Source organism: Eschscholzia californica, unplaced genomic scaffold (assembly GCF_041429995.1).
Source record: "Eschscholzia californica isolate CP2 unplaced genomic scaffold, dmEscCali1.0.p SCAF_3, whole genome shotgun sequence".
Lineage (NCBI taxonomy): Eukaryota > Viridiplantae > Streptophyta > Magnoliopsida > Ranunculales > Papaveraceae > Eschscholzia > Eschscholzia californica.
In genome coordinates this window covers 22134749-22161219 of record NW_028238420.1, presented here as the reverse complement: position 1 = coordinate 22161219, position 26471 = coordinate 22134749, and the positions used below count along the sequence as shown (strand labels likewise).

The following is a 26471-nucleotide window of genomic DNA, read 5'->3' as shown; positions in this document are numbered from 1 at the left end:
CCCTACTCTATTTCCATTTGGACTGATGTACTACTTTTGCTGGGCCTTAGTCGCAATCACACGGGAGTATGCTCTGAGGAGGTTACCTGGTGTGTACAGGCTTTTAAAGGAAATTCGGTACTTAGTCGACTGGGTTGCATGGCTTTTACGACCTATTTCTATCATGTGTAGGTCGAACGAAACAATAGGGTGTTCCGAGGAGAATCACGAACCCAGCAGTATGTCCTCAAGTTAATGGTAAGTGAGATTAAAATGAAGGTGTTGTCATGGAGGAAGAAGCCCACATCATCGAGTGAGGCCCAACTACTACTATAACGGTGGAATTTGAACATACCGCTGTTTTTAAAAGCACCTCGGACTTGCAATGGCATAGGCCAGACGAGGGAGTCACTTTAATCAACACAGATGGGGCATTTAACGATTCTTATGGTGGGTTTGGAGCAGTTTTACGTGATGACCAAGCAGATTTGGTTGTAGCAGCTGCCTCGGGTGGTAGCAAGTGAATCCGTTATCAAGCATGAATTGCAAGGGGTACTTATGGGGCTACGGCTGGCTATCAAATTTAATAAGCAACGAATAAAGATAGGTACAGACTCCTCTCAAACTGTCTCTATCTTAACCCAAACCGAAGGTAACTCTCCTTGGCAGGTCACACGAGGCCCAGATTTTTTTATCCAAGTTATGTCCTCAAACAGGGTACATGGAAATGTTACCCAATGAAATACCAGTAGAATATACTACGAAATGATAAAAGAGGTGTAATTAGGGTTCGGTATACTTGGGTTGATTTTTAAAACGTTACTTCTTAGTTTTTTTATTGTATTTATTAGTTTTAACAAAATAAGTCTTATTTGATGTAAAGGGTCGGGCCTTATAACCCGTTGAACATTTCAAAAACACACAGTTTTGTCCAGTTTCATATTGATACAGTTTCGTTTACAATTTAAGGGGTCGAAATTGAGGTAAAACCCAAAAAACATCATGTGGAATGGATTTTTATGACATATGAAACATATTGGATGAAAAAAAATCACAACTCATGCGAAAAAATTTGTTACATAGTTTGGTGCAGTTTCATATTGTTATAGTTTGTTTACAATTTTAAGAGTCGATACAGTTTTGTTTACATTTTGAGGGGTTGAAATTAAGGTAAAACTCCAAAAACATCATTTGTAATGGAGTTTTAGGACATATGAAACATATTGGATGAAAAAAATGACAACTCGTGCAAAAACATTTGTTACACAGTCTGGTACAGTTTTTTTTTTATAATGATAAGCGGGAGAAGCCCGAACCGATACAAAGAAATAAGAAACCAAAAAAGAAAACAGCAAAGAAATCAAATTACATCATTTCATTAGCCCCACCCTTTCCTCATTCTCACTGTTCCTCTGGTGTCCGCATTAACAATGTTAACTAGTTCCACCGGTAGTTGACTAACATTCAAGTGAGTTACTCCCGGTCCGAGCCTCATCTTTGACAAGTGGTCAGCAGCTTGGTTTGCTTCCCTATAGACATGAAACACCCGAAAACTCTGAAATTGGCTCTTAAGCCTCTGAACTCTCTTCCATAAACGCCTCGCCCGCCATGGTAATTTCTAATTTGGTTTTGCAAGAAGTAACTTGATATTCATGAATCAAGACCAAGTCCAACTTCCTGCATCCCAGCACTAAGAGCTAACTCCAATCCCAACTCAACAACCTGCAACTCATGTATGAAAATAGTCTGTCCATTAACCTGACCCGTGGCTGCTCTAACAACATTCCCCTTCGAAATTGTAGTAAATATATTCAAATGTAGTAAATATATTCAAATGTAGAAGATTGAATAAAAGATATTCAAATTCAGAAGATTGAATAAAAGATATTCAACTGCAGAAGATTGAATAAAAGATACTAATTAAGGTGGCAAGGGAAAAATCCAGACATATGTACCATTAATTGATCACAATATTTTTCTATTAAATTTGCAATGGACTAAGAAGAGCTCCCAAAAGGAAAAATTTCACATGTAGTGTCTATAATCATACCCCAACTAGCCAAAAGCTATCTAGTTTTGAGGCGTCTTCGAAAAGCAAGCCACGTGATGAAGCAATGTTTGGGGATACCACCCGGTGACCATACTAATGAAGTCCAGCTCAATCGAGTTCCTCTAGGTCGAATTGCTTCATACGTCTCTTTGAGAGTAAACTCTCCATTCTGGCTAGGTATCCAGATTACCTCATCTCTAAGAGTACTATCTACGACCACCTCTCTGGCCTCAGCCTCGATAGTCCCTAGCATGGCTGCTACATGTGTAGGAAAGACACAGCCTGGTACAGTTTCATGTTGCTACAGTTTCGTTTACAATCTGAGGGGTCGAAATTGAGGTAAAACCCCAAAAACATCATATGGAATTTATTTTTAGGACGTTTCAAACATATTGGATGCAATAAATTACAACTCATGCGAAAAAATTTGTTTCACAGTTTGGTGCAATTCCATATTGTTATAGTTTCGTTTACAATTTGAGGGGTTGAAATTGAGGTAAAACCCCCAAAAAATCATGTGGAATAGATTTTTAGGACATATAAAACATATTGGATGAAAACATTTGTTACATAGTTTGGTGCAGTTTCATATTTTTACAGTTTCTTTTACAATTTAAGGAGTCGATACAGTTTCGTTTACAATTTGAGGAGTCGATACAGTCTTGTTTACAATTTGAGGGGTCGAAATTGAGGTAAAACCCCAAAATATCATATGGAATAGAGTTTTAGGACATCAGAAACATATTAGATGAAAAAAATGACAACTCGTACGAAAAAATTTGTTACACAATTTGGTGCAGTTTCATATTGTTACACTATCGTTTACAATTTGAGGAGTCGATACAGGCTTGTTTACAATTTGAGGGGTCGAAATTGAGGTAAAACCCCAAAACAATCGTATGGAATAGAGTTTTAGGACATATGAAACATATTGGATGAAAAGAATCACAACTTGTGCGAAAAAATTTGTTACATAATTTTGTGCAGTTTCATATTTTTACAGTTTCGTTTACAATTTGAGGAGTCGATACAGTTTTGTTTACAATTTGAGGGGTCGAAATTGAGGTAAAACCCCAAAAATATCATATGGAATAGAGTTTTAGGACATATGAAACATATTGATGAAAAAATATCACGACTCGTGAGAAAAAATTTGTTACACAATTTGGTGTAGTTTTTTTTTATAATGATAAGCGGGAGAAGCCCGAATCAAAAACAAGGAAAAAAGAAGTAAAAAAACAGCAAAGAATTCAAATTTACATCATTTCATTAGCCCCAACCCTTCCTCATTCTCACTGTTCCTCTAGAATCTGCATTGACAATGTTGACTAATTCCACCGGGAGTTGACTAATATTCAAATGAGTGACACTCGGTCCAAGCTTCATCTTTGACAAGAAATCAGCAGCCTGATCGGCTTCTCTATAGACATGGAAAACCCGAAAACTCCGAAATTGGCTACGCAGCCTCTGAACTCTATGCCACAACCGCCTCGCCCTCCATGGTAATTTCTGATCTGGTTTTGCAAGAAGTAACTTGATATTCATCGAGTCAAGACCAAGCTCAACTTCCTGCAATCCGGCACTAAGTGCTAACTCTAAACCCAACTCGACACCCTGTAGCTCGTGTATGAAAATAGTCTGCCCATCAACCTGACCTGTGGCTGCTCTTACAACATGCCCCTCCGAGTCTCGAATAATGGCTCCATACCCCGCCTCCACCTCATTCAGCGCTCCATCCGTGTTAATCATATATCTCCCAGCCATCGGCCGAGTCCATTTACATGAAGTATAGACCGGCTTTTGGAGCGAGATAGTAAGATTCCATCGATCAATGGTTCTCTGATTCTCCTCTGTATCTTCGAATCGTTTGGTAACTGTATTCAGCGTTATCCTCACTTCATCACAAATAGTGTGTACAATCAGCCCCGGTGACATGACATTACTTCTAAATACCCTGTTATTCCGCTCCTTCCAAACATGATAGATATAGGCACTTAAAAGCAGACGACCCACTCGGGCAGCAATAGAAAACCCACCAAAGTGATTAATACACCACTGTAGCTCTCCTTCCCAATCAGCAGCACATACTCTCCGAAATCCCATCTTGAGTAATAGCGATTCCCATATAATCTTTGTGACTGAATAGCCAAAGAACAAATGGAAATCCGTTTCTTCATCTTCCCCACAGAATATGCATGTAGTGTCTATACTCATACCCCAACTAGCCAGTAACGATCTAGTTTTGAGGCGTCTTCGAAAAGCAAGCCACGTGATAAAGCAATGCTTGGGTATACCACCCGATGACCATACTAATGAAGTCCAGCTCAATCGGGGTCCTCTAGGTCGAATTGCTTCATACGTCTCTTTGAGAGTGAATTCACCATTGTGGCTAGGCATCCAGATCACCTCGTCTCTGAGAGTACTATCTACCACCACCTCTCTTGCCTCAACCTCAATCGACCCTAACATAGCTGCAACATGGTTAGGAAAGACCCAGCCTGACTGCTCTATAAATTGAGAAACCCGGGCATCTAGATGAAGGTGAGAATCATATCTATAAACCTCCTCGAAAACATCATACAGAAGACCACGAGGATGCCATAAGTCAGTCCAAAATTTGGTATCACGACCATCCCCCAAAGAAGTACCAATAAGTCGCCGAGCCGTCGGCCTGCTGGCTAGAATCCGACGCCAACACCACGAACTCCTGCTCGTAGCTGAAAGAGTCCAGAAATGCTGATCTTTGATGAGATTATTTCTCACCCAATCAGCCCATAGAGTCGTCTTACCACTAACCAAATCCCATATATGACGAAGATTGGACGCCTCGAAGAGCCTCTCGATATTGCGAAATCCAAGCCCTCCTTCATCGGTTGGGTAACATAAGCTTTCCCAACCAATAGGAGCTCGCTTACATCCCATATCAGCGCCAGACCAAAGAAACTTACTAAAGATAGAGGTGATGTCATTCATAACTCGTTTGGGAATAACAAACACCGCTGCCCAGTATAGTAACATGCTGTTCAACACCACCTTGATAAGAAGAACACGTCCCACGAAAGATAAAAAGCGACTCTTCCAAGACTGGATTCGTCCCTTGATTTTATCAATCAGCGGGATACAGTGACTATAGGTAAGACGAGAAGATATAAGAGGTAATCCCAGGTATCTAATAGGCAAAGAACCAGTACCGAATTCCAGGATGGTAGTAATATCACTCTGACCCTGAGCCGAAAGTCCAGCGAAGAAGATAGTACTCTTAAGCACGTTGGCCTGCAACCCCGTCGCCCGATGAAAACCAGTTAGCACACCTTTTAGGGATTGAGCCGACCCTGTGTCCCCTCGAAAGAAGACCATAAGATCGTCTGCAAAACAAAGGTGAGTAACCTTCGGGACTAGACAATGAGGGTGTAGCAAAAACCGACCTGCCCTTTCCTCTCGATCAATAAGAACCGCAAATACCTCCATCATTAAAACAAACAGATATGGAGATATCGGACAACCTTGCCGCAAACCCCGTTTCCCATCAAAATAACCATGGGCTTCACCATTGACCAAAATAGAGAACTTAGACGTAGTAACACAAGCCCGTATCCATTTTATGAATATCCTTGGAAAATGGAACTTACCAAGGACTGAGAATAGTGAAGACCAACGGACTGTGTCATACGCCTTCTTAAGGTCAATCTTGACCGTACACCGAGCTGGACCATCGGGTCGCTGGTAATTCCGGACAATCTCATGTGCTAGCATGATATTGTCTTGGATGGTACGGCCAGAAATAAAGGCTGACTGGTTCGGACTAATCATCGAATAAATAACTCCCTTCAGTCGAATCGTGAGAATCTTGGTAATGCACTTACGAATCGTGAGAATCTTGGTAATGCACTTATACAGCACATTACAACAAGATATAGGTCTAAAATCTGAAACTGAAGAGACATTATCGATTTTAGGAATAAGAGTCACAAAGGTAGAGTTTACCTCTTTGAGAAGCTTTCCAGAGCTGAAGAAGTTCTGAATAGCCGCCACAAAGTCATCTCCCACGATCGACCAGCACGCCTTAAAAAAGTGGGAAGAGAACCCATCCGGCCCCGGCGATCGATCAGAACAATAGATAGCAGAGCAGCATATATTTCATCTCTGGTCACCCTCATAGTAAGAATAACCCCTTCGGCATCCGTTAACGGTCGTGAGAACTCCACATCAGAAATGTGATCTAATACTTCATTATCCTCGTCATCTCGACCGAATAAATCCCGATAGAAATCCACACATATATTGGCTATTTCCACTGGATCCTCAGCCACCGAACCATCCTCTCTAGTGAGTCGAGTGATAGCGTTCCGAGACTTCCGCTCCTTAATAGAGTTATGGAAATAAGCTGTGTTGCTGTCATCGAGAGTGAGCCATTCAACTTTAGCACGTTGTCGGAGCATTGCTGTTTCTGCCCGAACAACATTACTATAGTTTTCAGTAGCTACTCTCTCTTGCCTCCTTAATACTGGGTTTGCTGGATCTGCCTGCAATCTTACCTGCACTGAATGTAAAAAAATTCGGTTAATGGTTACCTGGTTCGTCACCCCATTGAACCGATCCTTCTTCCATTCATTCAGCCGTGCTTTCAAAGCCTTAAGTTTTGTCACCATACGAAACATCGGGTTACCTTGTACCGACACCTTCCATACATCAGCAACTAGAGCTCTGAACTCGGGATCCTCCGTCCAGGCATTGAAGAACCTAAACGGAGTACGCCGGTGTATGTTGGGTGCAGCAAGTGGTATAATGATCGGTGAGTGATCGGAATCCCCAGCCGGTGGAAAATCTGCTTTGGCTAGAGGATAACGAGTCAGCCAATCACCATTTATAAGAGCCCGATCAATCTTGGAACTGACGTTTGCGGGTCCCATCTGCCTGTTGGACCATGTATAGAAACAACCTGTATACGGACAATCAAACAGTCCCAAATTGGTAACACATTCAAACATCTCATTGGAGCCTTGAGATGGTGAGTTGTTACCCCCTCTCTTCTCATTGGCCAGCATCGTGGAGTTAAAGTCACCTAGTACTAGCCACGGAGCCTCAGAACCCAGCATAAGGAACTCTAGGTCCCTCCAAAGCTCCCGGCGATGAACAGTACTATTGCTTCCGTACACCACTGCCAAAAGAAAACCTGATCCATCTGGGAACCGAACACCACCTGCAATAACTTGTCCTCCAACATGGGACACGGTGAAATCAACCCTACTCGGGTCCCATCCAATCCAAATCCGTCCATTCGGGACAACCACATAATTATCAATGAAAGCACAGCTAGAATTAAGACTACGCTGAATACGAGTCTTATTCCTTTCCTGGACATGAGTTTCTAACAATCCACACAAACCAATACCATTCAATCTCATAAAATCACGCACACTTTTCGTACGGAGAGTGTCATTAAGACCTCTCACGTTCCAACAAGCGAGGTTAATCATTAACTATTGAGGGGTAATTGCAACCTCCTCGGAGGTCTCTGGATTACTCTCGATGCTCATTGTACTCGAATCAGGATTAGAATCATTTCGTGTGTCATGGACCGGGTCATCTTTATCATGATTATTATGGTCCGAATGATTAAAACTCGATTCAGTACCATCAATTGACAATAAGGCAGCAAAGGAGTTACCTTTAGTGGTCTGATCTTCCAGAGCCGTGAGTTGTGGAGGATGTGATGGTACTCGCTTTATTATTTTCCTTCTCGGTTGGTCCAATCTGTCCGTCGATCCTATTCCCACTTGAAACTCTCTAGCCTTATGTGTAACCAACGTCCACTCATCAGTCCCATTTCTCACCTCCTTGTTATGAGTTACGTTGTAGTCATTACCTGGTCCATTTGCTAGTCGTTTACGCCTAGCATTTTGGTGCTTTGGAGCAGCATTAGTCGTGTTGTTTTTTGTTGGAATTGAAGGTCTCGGGTTCCTGTTATTCCTAGCAATAACAACTCGATTAGTATCCATTGTAATGTCCCCACGTACCTGGTTTGCTGCTGTTTTCTCATGTGAATTAGGTTTCGGTTTCATGGGACATGTCTCATCATCATGGCCGAACACTTTACACCCTTCACACCTTTCCGGTTTCCACAAGTACTCAACTTGTACCTTAACATTGTGTGTTAATAATCCATCTTTTACTCGAACATCTACCTCATCCGGTAAGCAAGCATCAGCTTGTACCTCAACACACACACGTGCAAATGCCATCCTCTCTTTCGATTGCGTACGACCATCTTGCATGATAGGTTTACCCACCACACTCGCAATATAACAGATTCCTTTTGTGTTCCAAAGCAATAATGGGATATTCTGAAAACAGACCCAAATAGGTATAGTTTTCAATTCTTGTAGTTCTTGTTCAACATTAGGTTTCCATTGTCGAACTACAAAAAGTCTCCCCGAAATAAATATCGGCCCAAGTTCCAATGCTCTTTGTCTATCATCGGACAAAGAAAACTTTATGACGTAAGCTGAGTTTCCATGTATTGTGAGTTGCATGTCCCCTTTCGGTTTCCATTGTTTCAACAACACATTATATACCAAACCATATCCCAACCTATCACCAATGAAGCTGCCTATGAGAATATCATCGAAAGTTTTGATTTCCTGATTGAATTCCGTCACGTCCACTTCAGCGAATAGTTTCCCGTCAATCTTCTTCGGTGGTAAATAAACCATCTCATCTAAGTGATTAGTATTCTGGTGGCCGAACAGTGAAGAGGACCAAGTAGGAGTTCCGTTCACATTCAGTGATGGTAGTTTATGAGCACTCACCTGTTCGGGCCCAGAGAGTGGCCGTGTATCTTCATTTGGAACCCTACTTGCAGACGAAACCCTAGTGTTTCCTGAGTTAACTCGCTGAAATCTTGCTGCTTGTGAATCAGCCGAGCTTTGTGTGTTCATGGTGATTCCCACATTTGGTTTTCGAAAAACACTTGATAAAATGTTATTTCGTATACCATCTGCTAAGGGCTTGTGACCCTTATGGACTGTCTTCTTCCCCAAACCTGCTCGTTCTTCTCTCACATGAACAGAATTTTGAGTGACTCCTCCATTAACATTTGATGTAGACCCATCAACATTTGTTTTGGATTTGGACATTGCCTTAAACAGCAGACCAACAGAACCTGAAGTTAACGTACCACTTTGCTGCTGATTTTCATGAGCAGCCAGAGAGTTGTCGTGATCCATCTCCTCCTCTTCATCTTCACTAAGCACTCGGTTTCCAGCCAAGAGAAACCGTCCTTCACCTATTTCACCTTTATCTCTCATGTTGGTGTCATCACCAAGATGAGAATCACTCATTGCCGAACAAGAACAGATCGGCCAGTAAGAGATCTCGCAATTTGGTGTAGTTTCATATTGCTAAAGTTTCTTTACAATTTAAGGGGTCGAAATTGAAGTAAAACCCCAAAAACATCATATGGAATGGATTGTTTAGGACATATGAAACATATTCGATGAAAAAAAATACAACTCGTGAAAATTTTGTTACATAGTTTGGTGCAGTTTCATATTGTTACAATTTCATTCACAGTTTGAGGAGTCGATACAGTTTTGTTTACATTTTGAGGGGTTGAGTAAGGTAAAACCCCAAAAATATCATTTGTAATGGAGTTTTAGGACATATGAAACAAGACCTTGATTACCTTCTCAATACATTTTGCCTCGACTACTGTCTCACGGTCATACACTCAAAAATTTAAGTAACTCAGAAATGTTTCACTCAATGTGTGAGTATGAGCATGAAGAAAAACTCAACACATTACAAAAGACGGACTAAATTTTTGGTAAACGACTGATCTCATAGAAAGGAAACAACCACTAATATGGAATGGGGAAGCTAACCAACTCTTCTCACCTGATCTACTATCTAACAATGCTTCCTAGAGGTCGATAAACACTAATGAGGATGTGACTAGAACTCCTGAGAACTCGACGTCTTCAATAACTAATTCAAGGGATAAACAAAAACTACACAAACACTTTTTTCTTTTTCTATTTCTATTTTCTTTTTCCTTTTTTTTCACTTCTGGTAATAAAACTCAAAATGCATAACTTACTTTCTTAACAATTTCCTTGGGTATAATTTTCTCCACTTTGCTTCATGCCTTATTCTATGTTGGTGATAGATGCATGATGTAAAAGGAGGAAGAAGAAACGACGGACCAAAGTCAATGATATTACAGGTAAGAAAAGACTCAAATGTAACGAGTTAATATATCTCGTAAAGAGAACTTACCATATAAATCCAACGGCTGCATTTAGTCAATGTCGATTATCACCAACATACTACTAGTATAGTCACTAGCCAGTTGCAATTAAAGATCAATCATGCTGAAATTGGCATATGAACTTCGTCGGAAATCTAATTTACCATCGGTATTCTTGAGGAAACCACAGAGCAACCGGTCAAATCTCGAAAATCTGAACATTAAGTACAGGTCCTAGAATTACGAACCTATCATCTAATAAGAACTTCCAACCATGAAAACCAAACTGATTCTAGTAGTTATATTTTACAGAAAAGGTAAAAAAAATCCCACAATGGTGCTTGTGAATCCCCCCAAATTTGTTCAAGGCCAAAGTAGTCAATAGTAATTTCTACTCACTACTATTGGCTTAAAAAGAAGAAAGTAAACAGCAGGAGTGGATTCAACAGACGTGGAAATACAATGACCCCAAAAAGTACAAAAAGTTACCAACTAACCAAAAGCTCACCATAGAAACAATATGTCTCAGGTATGTCCATGCCTATGAAAGAAACAGCAGAAGCATTATCTGGAAATAAGATTGGATCTAGTTCAATAAAGTTTGTATTCCTCAAAAAGAATTAACTTTAGAATTCCAATCACTAGAACAGAAACTCAACCAAAACCACTGTTAAGCAAATTATTAATCTTTATAAAAGTAACCATGCGATAATCTATCAAAAAAGAGACTACCTCTTTGAAAATCAGTAAACTGAATTGGAGGACCTTGAAATAAGCCTCGTAACTTTGGAGTCATTAATATATCCTTGTAATAATGGCTGCATCGTCCTGAATTTCTTTTAACGTACGTTTAACATATTTCTGATTTCAAGGGTATCAAAACAAAATAAACCCAAAATCAAAAAGCTTTACTCAATGGAAATGGCAAATGACGTGATCCAACTCTAATGTTTCCAACCCCTTGTCAGCTTTTCCATAAACCACACCCATGATGAGAGTGAACACCAAGTGATGTTGCATTATTTGCTTACAGATTATCTTTGAGGATAAGTTCTAGTATTTTATAACTTCAAACTTTGTGAATAAATCCTCCTTTGGGAGGATTTATAGTAAGTATAGTTACATGAAGAAGATTGAATTAGAGATATTACTCAAATAGTGAGGGATGAGCCAGCCTCTCAAGGCAAATGTACCCTTGGTTGTCACATCCCCTTTCTACAAAGTTATTAACTAGGAAGAGATCCTACAGAAGGATTTGTTGTAAATATTTTGAATTAGAAGAACTACTTAAGGGAGAGGGATGATCCAGCTTCTGAACGCAGGTGTACCCAAAATAGATTTGTTGTATGTATTTTGAATTAGAGGGACTACTTTTACACAATAAAATCAGACCGAAAGCTTAAAAGACGATTTAAAATATTTCCAAGCTACAATCAGATTTCCTGATCAAATTTAAAATATGATAGTTCTTTCAGCTTCCAACATAGTGCATCAACCTCTTATTAAAGAAGGTTTGCACCTTAAAACCTAAACAAGTTAAAGTGAACTCCCCTCCACAGATCCGGTGGCTGCGTTTAATCAATTCCAATTGCCATCAACATACTTAAAAATTAGGTCACCAGCCAGTTCCGAATTGCGTAAGGAATGCAAAACCTTGATTACAATAATTAGCAAACAAAATTTGATTGTTTTAAACATTGAGTACAATTCCGAATTCTAGAATTATGAATTAATGGGACTAATTAAAGAGCACGGGATGATCAGAGCATTGAACCCTTAAGGAACTAATTAAGAGCGTCTCCAATAGGACCCTCTAACAAACACTTCAAAAGTCTAGTTATCAAGTGTCAATGAAGATTCTCTTTCCTATATTGAGTGTCCCATTGGAGATGCTCAAAGGGCTGACTAATGGGTCAGCTTCTCGAGGGATGTACCCTTAAATTATGGAAAGACGAAAAGCTTTCAAAAAGGATTCAAAATATGTATTTAAATGCACAACATTAAATTAGAAAACGAATTAAGAAATGAAGGATGATCCAACTTCTCAGGAGATGTACGTACCCTTAATTGATCACAATCCAAAAGAGGATTTACAATAAATATTTAAATGCAGATAATTGAATTAGAGGAACTAATTAAGAAGCGAGTGATCATCCAACTTCTCCAACCTTATATACCCTTAAATTGACCACAATCCTTTTTGATTGAATTTTCGATGGACTAAAAAAAACTCCCCAAATTGTAGTAAATATATTCAAATGTAGAAGATTGAATAAAAGATATTCAAATGCAGAAGATTGAATAAAAGATACTAATTAAGGTAGCAAGGGAAAAATCCAGACATATGTACCATTAATTGATCACAATATTTTTCTATTAAATTTGCAATGGACTAGGAAGAGCTCCCAAGAGGAAAAATTTCAGCATATATTTTCAATTTTATAAGATTAAATCAGAGGGACTAATTAAGGAGCGAAGGATGAGCCAACTTTTCTAGGGGGATGTACCTTAAATTGCTTACAATTCAGAAGAGGATTTTCAATCATTATTCAAATGCAGATTAATCACTAAAAAGACTAATTAAGAAGCAAACGAGAGTCCAACTTCTCAGAGCACATGTACCCTTAATTGACCACTATCCCTTTCCATTGAATTTTCGATGGACTAGAAAGGGATCCCCAAGTTGTAGTAAATATAATAAAATGCAAAAAATTGAATAAGATAGACTAATTAAAAGAGCAAGGATGATCTGGGTATATATACCATTAGATGATCACAAACTTTTTCAGCAAATATATTCAAATGCAGAAAATTGAATTAGAAGGCCTGTATAAGGAGCTAGGCATAACCCAACTTCAGTGGGAATATATTTGTAATTGATCACAGTCCCTTTTATAAAATTTGTAATAAACTAAGAAGAGCTATGGAGGAAGGATTTACTAAGTACTATATATAGATGTAAAAGATAAAACTAAAGGGACTAATAAAGAGCGAGGGATCGTCCAACTTCGGCATGCATATAAACCGACAATTTATCACAACAGAAGAGCTCGTAGAGAAGGATTCACTGTCTATATTTAAATGCAAAAGATTGAATTATAGGGACGAATTCAGGAGCGAAGGATGATATAACTTCTTTAGGGTAATGTACCTCGATTGATCACAATCCAAACGAGGATTCACAATAACTATTCAAATGCAGATGATTGAATTACAGAACTAATTAAAAAGCAAGTGATCATCCAACGTCTTCAAGCATATGTACCCTTAATTGACCATAATCCCTTTCGATTGAATTTTCGATGGTTAAAGAGCTCCCAAAATAGTAGGAAATATATTCAAATGCAGAAGATTGAATAAGATCGACTATTAAGAGAACAAGGGATGATCCGGGCAGATGTACCATTAATTGATCACAACCTTTTGATATCAGATTTGCAATGGACTAGGGACAACTCCAAAAAGCATAATTTTTAGCAAATATATTCAAATGCAGAGAACTGAATTAGGGGGACTACATACGGAGCAAGGCATAATCCTCCTTCAACGAGAAGATATATTTGTAATTGATCACAGTCCATGTTATAAAATTTGTAGAAGATAAATATAAAAGGACTAATTAAAGAGCGAGGGATCGTCCAACTTCTATAGGCATATAAACCCACAATTTGTCACAACAAAAGAGCTCGTAGAGAAGTAGTTACCATTTATATGCAAATGCAGAAGATTGAGTTATAGGGATTAAGCAAAGAACGAAGGATGATATAGCTTCTAGAGGGTGATGTACCCTTGAGATCACAATCCAAAAGAGGATTTACAATAACTATTCAAATACAGATGACTGAATTAAAGGGACTAATTAAGAAGCGAGTGATCATCCAACATCTTCAAGTATATGTACCCTTAACTGACTAATAAGCCCTTTCGATTGAATTTTTGATGGACTATAGAGATCTCCCAAATTGTAGGAAATATATTCAAATGCAGAAGATTAAATAAGAGGGACTATTAAGGGAACAAGGGATGATCCGGGCAGATGTACCATTAATTAATCACAACCTTTTGGTGTCACATTTGCAATGCACTAGGAAAAGCTCCAAAAAGCATAATTTTCAGCAAATATATTCAAATGCAGAGGATTGAATTAAGGGGACTACATAGAGAGCAAGGCATAATCCACCTTCAATGAGAAGATATATCAGTAATTGATCACAGTCCATTTTATAAAAAAATTACATCTAGATGATAGAATTAAAAAAACTAATTAAAGAGGGAGGGATCGTCCAACTTCTACAGACATATAAACTCATAATTTATCACAACAGAAGAGCTCGTAGAGAAGGATTTACCATTTATAATTAAATGCAGAAGATTGAATTATAGGAACCAATTAAGGAGCGAAGGATGATCTAGCTTCTTTAAGGTGATGTCCCCTTGATTGATCACAATCCAAAAGAGGAATTACAATAACTATTCAAATGCAGATGCTTGAATTAGAGGGACTAATTAAGAAGCGAGTGATCATCCAACGTCTTCAAGCATATGTACCCTTAATTGACTATAATCCCTTTCGATTGAATTTTCAATCGACTAGAAAGAGCTCCCCAAATTGTAGGAAATATATATTATAATGCAGAAGATTGAATAAGAGGAACTATTTAGAGAGCAAGGAATAATCTGGGCAGATGTATTTTGCTATCATATTTGCAATGGACTAAGAACATCTCCTAAAAGCAAAATTTGCAGAAAATATATTCAAATGCAAAGGACTGAATTAGGGGGGATTACATAGGGAGCAAGGAATAATCCACCTTCAATGGGAAGATATATTTATAATTGATCACAGTCCATTTTATAAAATTGGTTCTGAAGAAGGATTTGCACCAAGTTTATATACACTCAGAAGATAGAATTAAGGGTCTACTGAAAGAGAGCGAGGGATTGTCCAACATCTATGCACCCACAATTTATCACGACAAAGAGCTCGTAGAGAAGGATTTACCGTTTATATTCAAATGCAGACGATTGAATTATAGGAACCAATTAAGGAGCGAAGGATGATCTAGCTTCTTTAGGGTGATGTGCCCTTGATTGATCACAATCCTCGGCCTCCACACTAGCTAGATGAGCATATTCTTCAACTACTTGCCTCTCAAGCCTTCTCAGCTCAGCATCATTAGGGCTATTATGAAGCTGTTCTTGCACCTCCTCCACAACCCTTTTAGCCTCAACAACCTTCTCAGGGACACACAAATAGTTGGCTACTTTCCATTGGACCAACCTAGCTTTAACACACTTCAATTTAGTCACCAGCTGAATATGGGAGTACCTTCCACCTTCCTACTCCATTCCTCCTCAACTAAGTCAAAGAAACCAGGTTCCTCACACCAGTAGTTAAAGAACTTAAAAGGCCTCCTCCCAATGCTAACCACCTCAGCTAAAGAGAAAACAGCAGGGGAATGATCAGCCAGTCCAGGAGGGAGAAAGTGAGCTCTGGAAGCAGGAAAATACCTCAGCCAATCCATATTCACATGACTCTGTCCAACTTGCAGAAAACACTAGCAGCCCCCTCTTGCATATTGTTCCAAGTAAATTGGCACCCAGTGTAGGGACAGTCCAATAACTCAGTGTCATGCACACAACTAGCAAAGTCACTATAATGACCCAACCTTACAGAATCTCCACCAACTTTCTCATCAGCTTTGAGTAAAGAGTTAAAGTCACCCATAAAGGACCAAGGTCCAGGAAACCTCCTCACCAAAGCTCTCATGTCATTCCACAACTCACATCTCTGACTCCTATTATTATGCCCATACACAACAGCCACCATAACAACTTTAGAATCAGATGTTATCACCCTAACAGCCAAAATTTGATCAGAACAAAACACAAAACTAACACTAAGAACATTAGTATCCCATCCAAGCCATATCCTCCCTCCACTCCCAGCTGAATAGTTATTCAAAAAATCCCAGAAAGGGTTAATAGCTCTCTGAACAGAACTCATATTCCTTTCCATAACTTTTGTCTCAACCAAGCCACATAAGCACAACCTATTGATTCTAATAAGGTCCTTGACCTCTTTTATTCTTTGGAGGCTATTTAAACCTCTCACATTCCAGCATCCCCAACTAACCATTTAAAATCCTAAATGGCTTCCTGAGTGCACTCCCTTTCACACCACTATCACCTTGAACCATGTTTTGGCCCCTTCTATCAAATATGGCTATGACTCCAGCAATACTCTCACTCTGCCCAAGATGTTGGTTCATCTCAATGTCCCCAGGGGGAATCTTAGTACTCTCTAGGCCCTCCTCCATAGAACTGGTATGGTCCCCCTCATTAGGAGGCTCATCAGCTAAGCATACTCTCTTATGCCCCACATCAGAGCTCCCCAACCCACCATTACCACCTTTATTCTTCCTCTTCACCACAGGTGTCCAACCCTCCTCCTCCATGGTATCATCAACAGAGTGAGAGCCCTGTCGAGTATGCACCTTACTAGAACTATCCCCACCACTAACAGGTATAGTAGCAGCTTCTAGCTTACCCAAAACAGAGTATCTTGAGCCAGTGACACTACTTGGAACCTCCCTAGCCCCTGTAGTTCCTTTGCCGTTAGAAGAGCCACCCACACTTTCTTTGTGAAAACTACCTTGTGGCATAGAGCTCCTCTGCCCTTAAAATGGGAGGTTGGGCCAGACACAACCCTCTCTCTAGCATTTTGTCAAACAGGAGGTGCCCTAGTCCTCCTTCCCTGCTCTTCAACACCAGCAGGAGCTTGCTTAGGCTCCCCAGCCCTAGGGACCAAAAGACAAAAACCCACAACATGACCAAACTCCCTGCATCCAGAGCACAAAGGAGGTTTCCAAGGATATTCAACCATAACCGAGCTTACTTGAACTCCATCAATGAACATAGGGATGAGATCAGAGTAATCACAGTCTTTACCCACCTCAATACAGACCCTAGCAAAGGACATTCTAGTTTTTGTTTCAGTAGGATGGTCAAGCATAATAGGCTTCTCAATCGCACTAGCAATTCGAGCAAGCCCTCTGGGATTCCAAAATAAGGAAGGAACATTCCTAAAACAAACCCAGATAGGGATAGAAACCAAATATTGAAACTCATTCTCAATCATAGGAGACCAGGGGCGAACCACAAACAACCGATTCATAATAAACAGAGGTTCATGATCTAAAACTCTTTCTCGATCCTCATCAAGAATAAATTTCATAAAGAACATAGAATCACCTTGTAGTGTAAGCTTGAACTCTCCCTTAGGTTGGCAAACTTTCGACAAAGCATTAAACACCACTGGATAAGCCAATCGAGGTCCAACAAAAGCTCCTACCAGCCATTGCTCACATTCTCGACGTTCATCTTCAAAATCAGCCACAGAGAAACTCACTGAACATTTCCCATCAAGTACCATAGGTTTAGTAAATTCAAGAGAAGTACGCACAGACTTCCTCCTTCGTAGAAACAGAGAAGCCCAACCAGAGTAGCTGGAAGAGCTTCCATCCACAGCTGGTCTATCCAATTTCTCCTCACCACACTTTCTCTGTTTTGGCAGAGACTCAGGCTCAGAAGAACCAGAGCATCCACCACCAGGAGGAGGGAGGAGAAGCTTCGCCTCCCTCTGGACCGACATGTCCCCTCAGAAGAAGGTAGTGTCGGGCAAAAGGAGACTATCGGAAATAAAACCACGACCAGAAGTAAAAGAAAGGCGCCGACCAACGACCAAATCCAAGATAACCGGAGAAGACAAGCGGCGGCGGCACAAAACCCTAAAATATCGCCCAGAGCACTTTCTCACAATTGGCAGGTGTCCCCATATTATTCGAACAGAGGAGCCTACTCCTGCTCCCAAGAAGAATACTAGCCAATGTAGGCAAATCCCTGCTCCAACTGTTCGATCAAATACCAAGGAGGGTGTTAAGGTTGTAAATGGTGGAAAGGGTATTATGCCTCCTATGTTCAAAAAGGTCATGCTCCAAGAACATTGGAATAAAAAGTATCCTCCCACTGGAAGCTCAGGTGGACCTGGATTGATAATTGGTGAGGCTGGTGGCTCTAGGTTTTTTGTTTTGGCCAATTCTTCAGCGACTGATAAAGGCAAGGCTTATTTTGCTACTCCTGCTGTGAATATAGCTCCTTCTAATGAGAAGATGGGAGGGAATATTGATGAAGGGGGCTGGACTCCAGTGATCAAAAGGAAGAGCAAAGTAGGCAAAGGAGATCATATAATTCAAGAGGCCAGCTCTAAGAGAGTTTGCCTCAGTGAGGAGGAGTACAGGTTGGGTCATGCTGATAACCCTATGCTAGGGTCTGATGACTCAGGTTCTGAGGAAGGGAGCATCCAAGAAGCTGCTGAGGCAGGGGATATGGAGGTGTCTCACCATGGTGGCCAACCTGAAGGTATTGTTAAGGTCATTGCTAGCTTTGATAAAAAAAGATAGGGGTATGGCACAGCTGCCTGTGTTGAAGGGGTTGACTAGGAAACTTTCTATAATTTCCAATGGGTAACCTAGGATCATGGAATGTGAGAGGTCTCAATGGCCTCCAAAGAATAAGAGAGGTTAAAGACCTCATCAGTGTTAATAAACTTAGTTTCTGTGGGTTGGTTGAAACTAGAGTTTCTAGTGCAAATAAAGTTATTGTGCAAAGGGCTATCAATCCGTTATGGGATTATATTGATAGCTATTTGGCTTGTGATGGGGGAAGAATTTGGCTGGCTTGGGGATGCTAAGGTTCTCAAGGTCACTCATGTTTATACCTCTGATCAGGTGATAACTGTTCATGTGGAGACTTCTGATTCTAAATTGTTTAAGTTGGCAATGGTCTATCGTCACAACTCTAGGTCTCAAAGGTGTGATTTATGGAAAGACTTACAGCTTTTGGTTGGAAGGTTCAATGGTCCTTGGGCCTTCATGGGTGATTTCAATTCTATCTTGAAACCTGATGAGAAGTTGGGTGGGGATCCAGTGAGATCCTGCCATTTTATTGACTTCTCTAAATGTGTTCAGGAGATTGAGATGCTGGATTGTCCCTTTACTAGATGTTTTTTCACATGGAATAACAAGCAAGAAGGTAGTGCTAGTGTCTTTTCCAAACTTGATAGAGTTTTCATAAATGTGGATTGGTTGGGAATTTTCCCTGATTCTAGGGTCAATTTTCTGCCTCCTGGTATTGTATCACTCACCAGCCATTTTTTCCTTGAGGAAGGTAGAGACCATAGGCAGAAGGCCTTTTAAATTCTTTAACTATTGGTGTGAAGAACCTGGGTTCATGGATCTCCTTAAGGAAGAATGAAAGGAGTCTGAGTTAGTTTTCCGGCGACTTTGTGGTGGTCGGTGACCTTTTTGTTCTTCTTTCTTGCTTTCTGTGCCTCTTTAGCTGGTCTGGCGGCTGGGAGACATCTCCTTCTTCCCTCTGCAAAGATAATGGAGAGGGAGGAAAGGTTTTCTTCTTCTTCTGGTTTCTTAGGTGGTGGTTCGAAGAGTCCGATGGAGGAGGAGAGGTTTAGCTCTGGTACTCGTCAGGGAGGTTCAAGCTGGCCGAAGTTGTTTCAGGAGAGAGAAGGTGGTATGAGGGAGAAGTTAGAGTTCTTCCCTACTGTTAATGAAGAGAGGGTTACTGTAATTTCTACCAAGGATTATTCTGAGCAAATCAGTCAGTGTGAGAGTTGGGCTCATTGGCTCATTTGTTGGTCGGAGACTGGACTTTGGGTTTGTTCTTACTACCTTACTGCGTATTTGGAAACCCAAGGGAGAGATGTTTCTCACTGTGCAAGGTGATTCTTCTTTCATCATTAGGTTTGCTCTTGAGGAGTATCGACAGAGAGTCCTGGAGATGGAGTCCTGGAGATGGAGCCTCTTATGGAGTATTTGGATTATTCTTCTTTCATCTTTGGGTCAAGAGTCATCTTATTAGAGGTAGATGCTTCTGGAGTTTGGATGTTCCTGATAATGCTTCTTGGAGTTGGAGGAGAATCCTTCAGTTCAGGTCCTTGGGGCTAAAGTTTGCTATGTACTTGGTTGGTAATGGTCAGAGTATTAGCTTTTGGTTTGATAATTGGCACCCTTTGGGTGTGTTGGAGAGGTTTTGTCTGATTTTTCAGGATGGACAGTAGGCTCCACAAAGAGGCTAAGGTGAGCTGTTGTATCTCAAATGGTACTTGGCAAGCTCCTTTCATGGCTGCTGCTGAGTTTGGGCCAATTGCTGATAGGTTTTCTGAGATAGAGATTGGTGGAGGGGAAGACTCTCTCATTTGGGCAGCTGGTGAGAGGGGCTCCTATACCCTGAAAGGTACTTATCATGCTACAAGAGACCTTAAACAGACTATTCCTTGGCATGAGCTGATCTGGTATAGTCACAGAATTCCTAGGCATAGCTTTGTTGCCTGGATCAGTATGCACAGAGCCTTGAGGACAAAGAAGAAGTTACATGGTTGGAGAGTTCCTGTTTCTCTGACCTGTCCTCTCTGTTGCTTGTATGAGGAGGATGATTACCACCTTCTATTTGGCTGTGAATTCTCAAGGGCCATTTGGTACAAACTTTTTGATATGCTCAATGTTTCTAAGCTCAGTTGGGGCTCTTGGGATGGGGAGATCTCTTGGTTTGCTGCTACTTTTGGCAGGAATGGCCCTTTGGGTCTGTTGGGGAGGCTTTCCTTCAATGCCTGCATTTATCATGTATCGGGAGAGAGGAACAGGAGATTATTTGCAGGTACTTTTGAAAGCTGGGAAGCTACTTCATTCAGAATTATCTCTGATGTTAAGATGAAAATGTCATGTGTTTGTAAGTCTGTTAGGGACAGTGCTGCTTCCAGGTTAGTTGCTGCTAAGTGGAACTTCTCTTGGGTGTTCACTTCTCTGAAGACAGTGGTTTGTGTCTGGCAGAAACCAGGTTTTGGCACTCATTTGATTAATACAAATGGATCTTATAGTTTGACTGCTACTGGTTATGGTTGTGTGATAAGAGATAGCTTTGGTGATGTGGTGATTGCAGCTTGTGGTGGTTCCAGGCCCATCAGTGTGTTGCACCATGAGTTGGAGGGGGTTGCAGCTGGGTTGGAACTTGCTAGTTCTCTTGGCCTTAAGAGGGTGGTGGTTGCCACTGATTCTAGTATGGTTTGTGGGCTCCTGTCTAAGTCAGGGTCTGTTCCTCCTTGGAGATCTCTCTTCCTGTGGCAAAAGATTAAGTGTCTTATGAGCTCTTTTGACTATTGTGCTGTTCAACATGTATTCAGAGAAATTAATCAAGTGGCTGATCTGTTATCTAAGGCTAGAGTGGAGTTGGGAAGGGTGGTTCTTAGTGCTACCTCTTTGGGTGTTTCTGTTCAAAGAGTGGTGAAAGATGACAAGCTTGGGGTTGTGAGGAGGAGAGTTAAATGATTGTTTCTTTTGTTTTGTTGCTCTTTGAGCTTGTGAGTTTTCTGTTTGGGACTCTGTGTTGTTTGTTTTAGGGCCCTGGCTCCCTTATTAAGCCTGCTGATTAATGACAAAAAAAAAATGCTTCAGCTGGTTTCTAAGCTCAAAAGAGTCAAGTCCAGGTTGGTGCAATGGAAGGTTGCTAATTATCTTGATGTGTCTGAGCAGGTAGCTTCTGCTAACCAAGTGGTGGAGGAGGTGCAGGTTCAGATGCAGGAAAACCCTTTTTTTTTAAAGAGTCAGCGGGGATTAAGGGACCCCGACCCTTTTATTGAAACAAAAACACCACTGTACATACATCCCTCATTATAGAACAACTATAATGAACCAAAAGACCCCAAAAAAGAAACTCAACATTTAAGACTCTACATGCCAAAATTTCCTAAGTCTAATGACACCCCTCACATCCTGTGAAACAATATCAGCAACTCCTCCAAATCTGGTGGAGCTTCTTCCTCTGCTCCCATGGGTCCAATGGCCAGGAAGCTTCTTCATGAGGTGGAGGATGAGGGATGGACTCCTGTTGTTAAAAGGAAGAGCAAGACTGGAGGGAGTCAGAGTAGGAATGAGACAGGCCATAAGAGGGTGTGTATTGCTGATGGGGATCATAAAGAAGGGACCCAAGACAGTTCCATGGAGGATGCTGGTGGGGTGGGTCCTGAGAAGTGTGACACTTCCATTGCAGGTGTTGTCATTGATATGAATCTGGTTGAGGAGCCAAGTCACAGTGACAGTGTTGCTGATGTAGTGGGCATTTTTGATAACAAGGAGAGGAGTTTGGCCCCAAATATTGGGGTGAAGGGAGGTACCCTTAGGAAACCATCTTTAATTCTTAATGATTAGCCTAGGTTATTGGAATGTGAGAGGCCTAAATGGTCTCCAAAGAATAAAGGAGGTAAAAGACCTCATAGAGTTAATAAATTGAGCTTGTGTGGTTTTGTTGAAACCACAGTGGCTGCTTCTAATAAAGTTGTTGTCCAGAGGTCCATTAACCCCTTCTGGGAGTTCATTGATAACTATTCTGCCAGTAGTGGAGGAAGAGTTTGGCTTGCTTGGGATTCTAAAGTTCTCACTGTAAGTCTTGTGTTTACTTCTGAACAGCTTTTGGCTGTAAGAATTTTTACTACTGATTCTAAGGTCTTTATGCTGGCTATTGTTTATGGTCACAATTCCAGCACTCAAAGGCTTTATTTGTGGAATGATATGAGAAACCTTGTTAGGAGGTTCCCTGGACCATGGGCTTTCATGGGGGACTTTAACTCCATACTAAAGGCTGATAAGAAAAGGGGGGAGCCTGTAGTAGTCAGTAACTACATTGATTTTGCTCACTGTCTCTAACTCTGAACTCTTTGACTGCCCCTATACTGGCTGTCAGTTCACTTGGAACAATAAGCAGGAGGGTATACACTGCATTTTTTCCAAGTTGGACAGAGTTTTGATAAATGTTGATTGGCTTGCTTTATTTCCTTCTTCAAAAGTTCATTTCTTGCCTCCTGGTGCTACTGATCACTCTCCAGCTATCTTCTCCTTGGAGGATGTGGTCTGTATTGGTAGGAGACCTTTCAAATTTTTTAATTGCTGGTGTGAGGAGCCTAACTTTATGGAGTTGGTTGAGGAGGAATGGCAAGAAAGTGTGAGGGGTTCTCCTATGTTTAGGCTAGTCACAAAGCTTAAAAGGTTGAAAGCCAGGCTGGTGCATAGGAAGGTTGCAAACTTTTTGGATATCTCCAACCAAGTAGCTCTGGCTAAGAAGGTGGTTGAGGAGGCCCAGGTTCAGTTGCATGCTCAACCTCAGGATGTGGAGCTCAGGAGGCAGGAAAGGCAGGTGGTGCAGGACTCTTCTCACTTAGCTAGAGTTGAAGCATCTATGCTGAAACAGAAGTCCATGGTCCAATGGCTTAATGAGGATGATAACAATACCAAATTTTTCCACAATTATATTAGAGAGAGAAGGGCCAGGAACAACATCACTAAGATTACCAATAGTGAGGGGGTGGTGCTTGCAGAGCCACAACTCATTGTGGATGAATGTGTTGATTTTTATAATTTTTTCTTTGGCAATGAGTCTGGTGAGAGCTCAAAGGATAATATTCTTAATACTTTTACCTTTGATAATACTCTTTCTCTTGATAGTGAGCAGGTTTTGCTGGAGCCAGTTACTAGGGAGGAAGTGGTTTATGCTTTGTCTACTATTGGCTTTGATAAAGCTCCTGGACCAGATGGCTTTTCTTCATAGTTCTTCAAGAGATGCTGGCCCATTGTTGGTGATGATTTTACCAGGGCTATCCTTAGTTTTTTCAAGTCTGGAAAGCCGTTAGGTGAAGTTAATGCCACCTTACTCTCTCTAGTTCCCAAAATTCCTAATGTAAACACTATGAGTGATTTCAGACCCATTGCTTGCTGTAATGTCATTTATAAGACTATCACTAAAATCCTAACCATCAGACTTATGAAGGTGATGGTTAGCACTTTAGTGAGTGAGAACCAGTCTACTTTCATTTCGGGAAGGTCAATTGAAGATAACATCATGCTTGCCCATGAACTTGTTAGGACTTATGGTAGACAAGCAGGCCAACCTAGATGTACTGTTAAGATTGATTTACAAAAGGCTTATGATACAGTCAGATGGAGTTCTCTATTGAAAATCCTTAGGAAATATAAGCTGCCTGAAAGATTTATCCTCTGGATTGAAGCATGTGTGACCACCCCTAAGTTCTCAGTGGTGGTGAATGGTGCTGTCAATGGTTATTTTGAGGGCAGAAGGGGTCTTAGGCAAGGTTGTCTTATCTCTCCTTATTTATTTGTGATGGTTATGGAAGTTTTTGCAATTCTACTTCAGAAAAAGCATGTTGGAGATTTCCATCTACATCCCAAATGTAAGAAGTCTATTGTCACCCATCTTTGTTTTGCAGATGATCTTATGGTCTTCATGAAAGGGGATAAGAGTTCTGCTCTTGCCTTGAAGGAAGTCCTTGATGAGCTGTTCATTTATAGTGGACTTTTTTTTGGTATTAATCAGCAGGCTAAGGGAGCCAAACCCATAAAACATCAGACAATACAAAGAGGCCTAGCCTATGCCCTTAAGAGGAAACACTCCCCCAACAGGCCCATAAAAACCCCCAAGATACAAAATATAACCCACCTTACCAAAATAAAACAAAAACTCACACAAACTCATCAAAACAATAAAATACATCATTTAGTTCTTCTCCTGACAACTCAAAGCCTATCATCTTCAATAAGATGCATCAACTCAGGCCCAATATCACCTGGCCACAAAACTTCTTCTTCACCAACAGGTCTGTTTTTAGAGATCCAATCAGCCACCTGATTCACTTCTCTAAAAACATGTTGCACCCTGTTGAACTCAAACTTAGCCATGAGATTCTTGATTTTCCTAAACAAAAACCCAGCTTCCCAAGGAGGGACTAAGTGAACTGAAGTGAGAATAGAGAAAGCCACCTTGGAGTCTGTGGCAATCACTACCGTAGATAACCTCAGCATATCTGCCAGCCTTAACCCAGCTTCAATACCCTGAAATTCATGATAAAGCACTGATTTAGGAGTAGATATTCCCCCCACAGCAACCAAAACCTCTCCCAGATGATTCCTCAAAACACCACCATAGCTAGCACTGTCAACAGCAAAGGACCCATCTGAATTGATGAGAACAACACCCTCCTCAGGTCCCTGCCATTTGAGCTCCACAACAACAGGAACAACAAAGTGGACATCAAGATTCCATTCATCAGCAACCCTCTTGCCTCTCATGGAATCAACACTTTTAATGGGCACAGATTGAGCCCTCATCCTCACATCAGCAATAGCCCCAACACCTCTTGGCTACTCCTAGCAGGTTCCAAATGCACTCTCCTATTCCTCTCTCACCAAATGTGATAGATAAACCCATTGAAAGCCAACCTACCTAAGAGGGCAATGCCATCCTTCCCTTTAAACATAGAAGAACACCATTCCACTTCCTTAGCCCAGTCACCTCTAGTAACTTTCACAATGCCTAGCATCTTCAGCAACCTATTCCAGATACAGAGGGAAGAGTCACACTGAAAGAAAAGGTGATGCTCATCTTCACTGTCCCTGTCACATAAAACACAAGTGGGATCCACCTCAATTCCCCAAAACAGAAGGTTGCATTTGGTGATAAGGCCCCCTCTCAAAGCCACCCAAGCGATAAAACTATGTCTAGGAATGTTATGAGAAAACCAAACCACACCATTCCAAGGAGCCACCATTTTAGTCTTCCCCAAGGCTTCACAAGTACTCTTGAGTGTGAAACAACCCTTCTCACTAGCTTTCCAAATCCCCAAGGCTTCAAGAAATGAGAGAATTAAGTATAGCTACCAGAAAGACTAATCCAATCCATAATGATGTACCGGAAAATACAACATTTTTGTTATTTGCCAACAATAAGGAGAAGCAAATACAACAGGTACAGTAATCAGTAAGATTGATGAAGTAGCAATTAATGCAAAAACAGCCAATTGGAAAGCAATAGTCATGCTTCTAATCTCCAAGCTATCAACAGAACTATACCATTTGATTCCTCTATATGCCAAAAAATTGTAATAAAATCTATCATGGAGGGATTTGACCATGAACCCATTGATCCTATAGAACTTATTACCACTTTATTCGGACATGGAGTCGAGAAAAAAATGTTGATTTACTCTATAAATGGGCATGCTAGACCGTGTATCTATTCTATCTATATATATATATATACAGATAGATCGAAATCTAG

General features: G+C 40.7%; 1 protein-coding gene across 1 annotated transcript; it reads right to left on the bottom strand.

The window, feature by feature from the left end:
• Window positions 1–24931: 24931 nt before the first annotated feature.
• On the bottom strand, window positions 24932–25522 carry LOC147549035 (uncharacterized). The gene has a single exon (XM_086668184.1). The coding sequence runs from the start codon at window positions 25520–25522 to the stop codon at window positions 24932–24934; it is 591 nt and encodes a 196-aa protein (XP_086524310.1).
• Window positions 25523–26471: the final 949 nt, after the last annotated feature.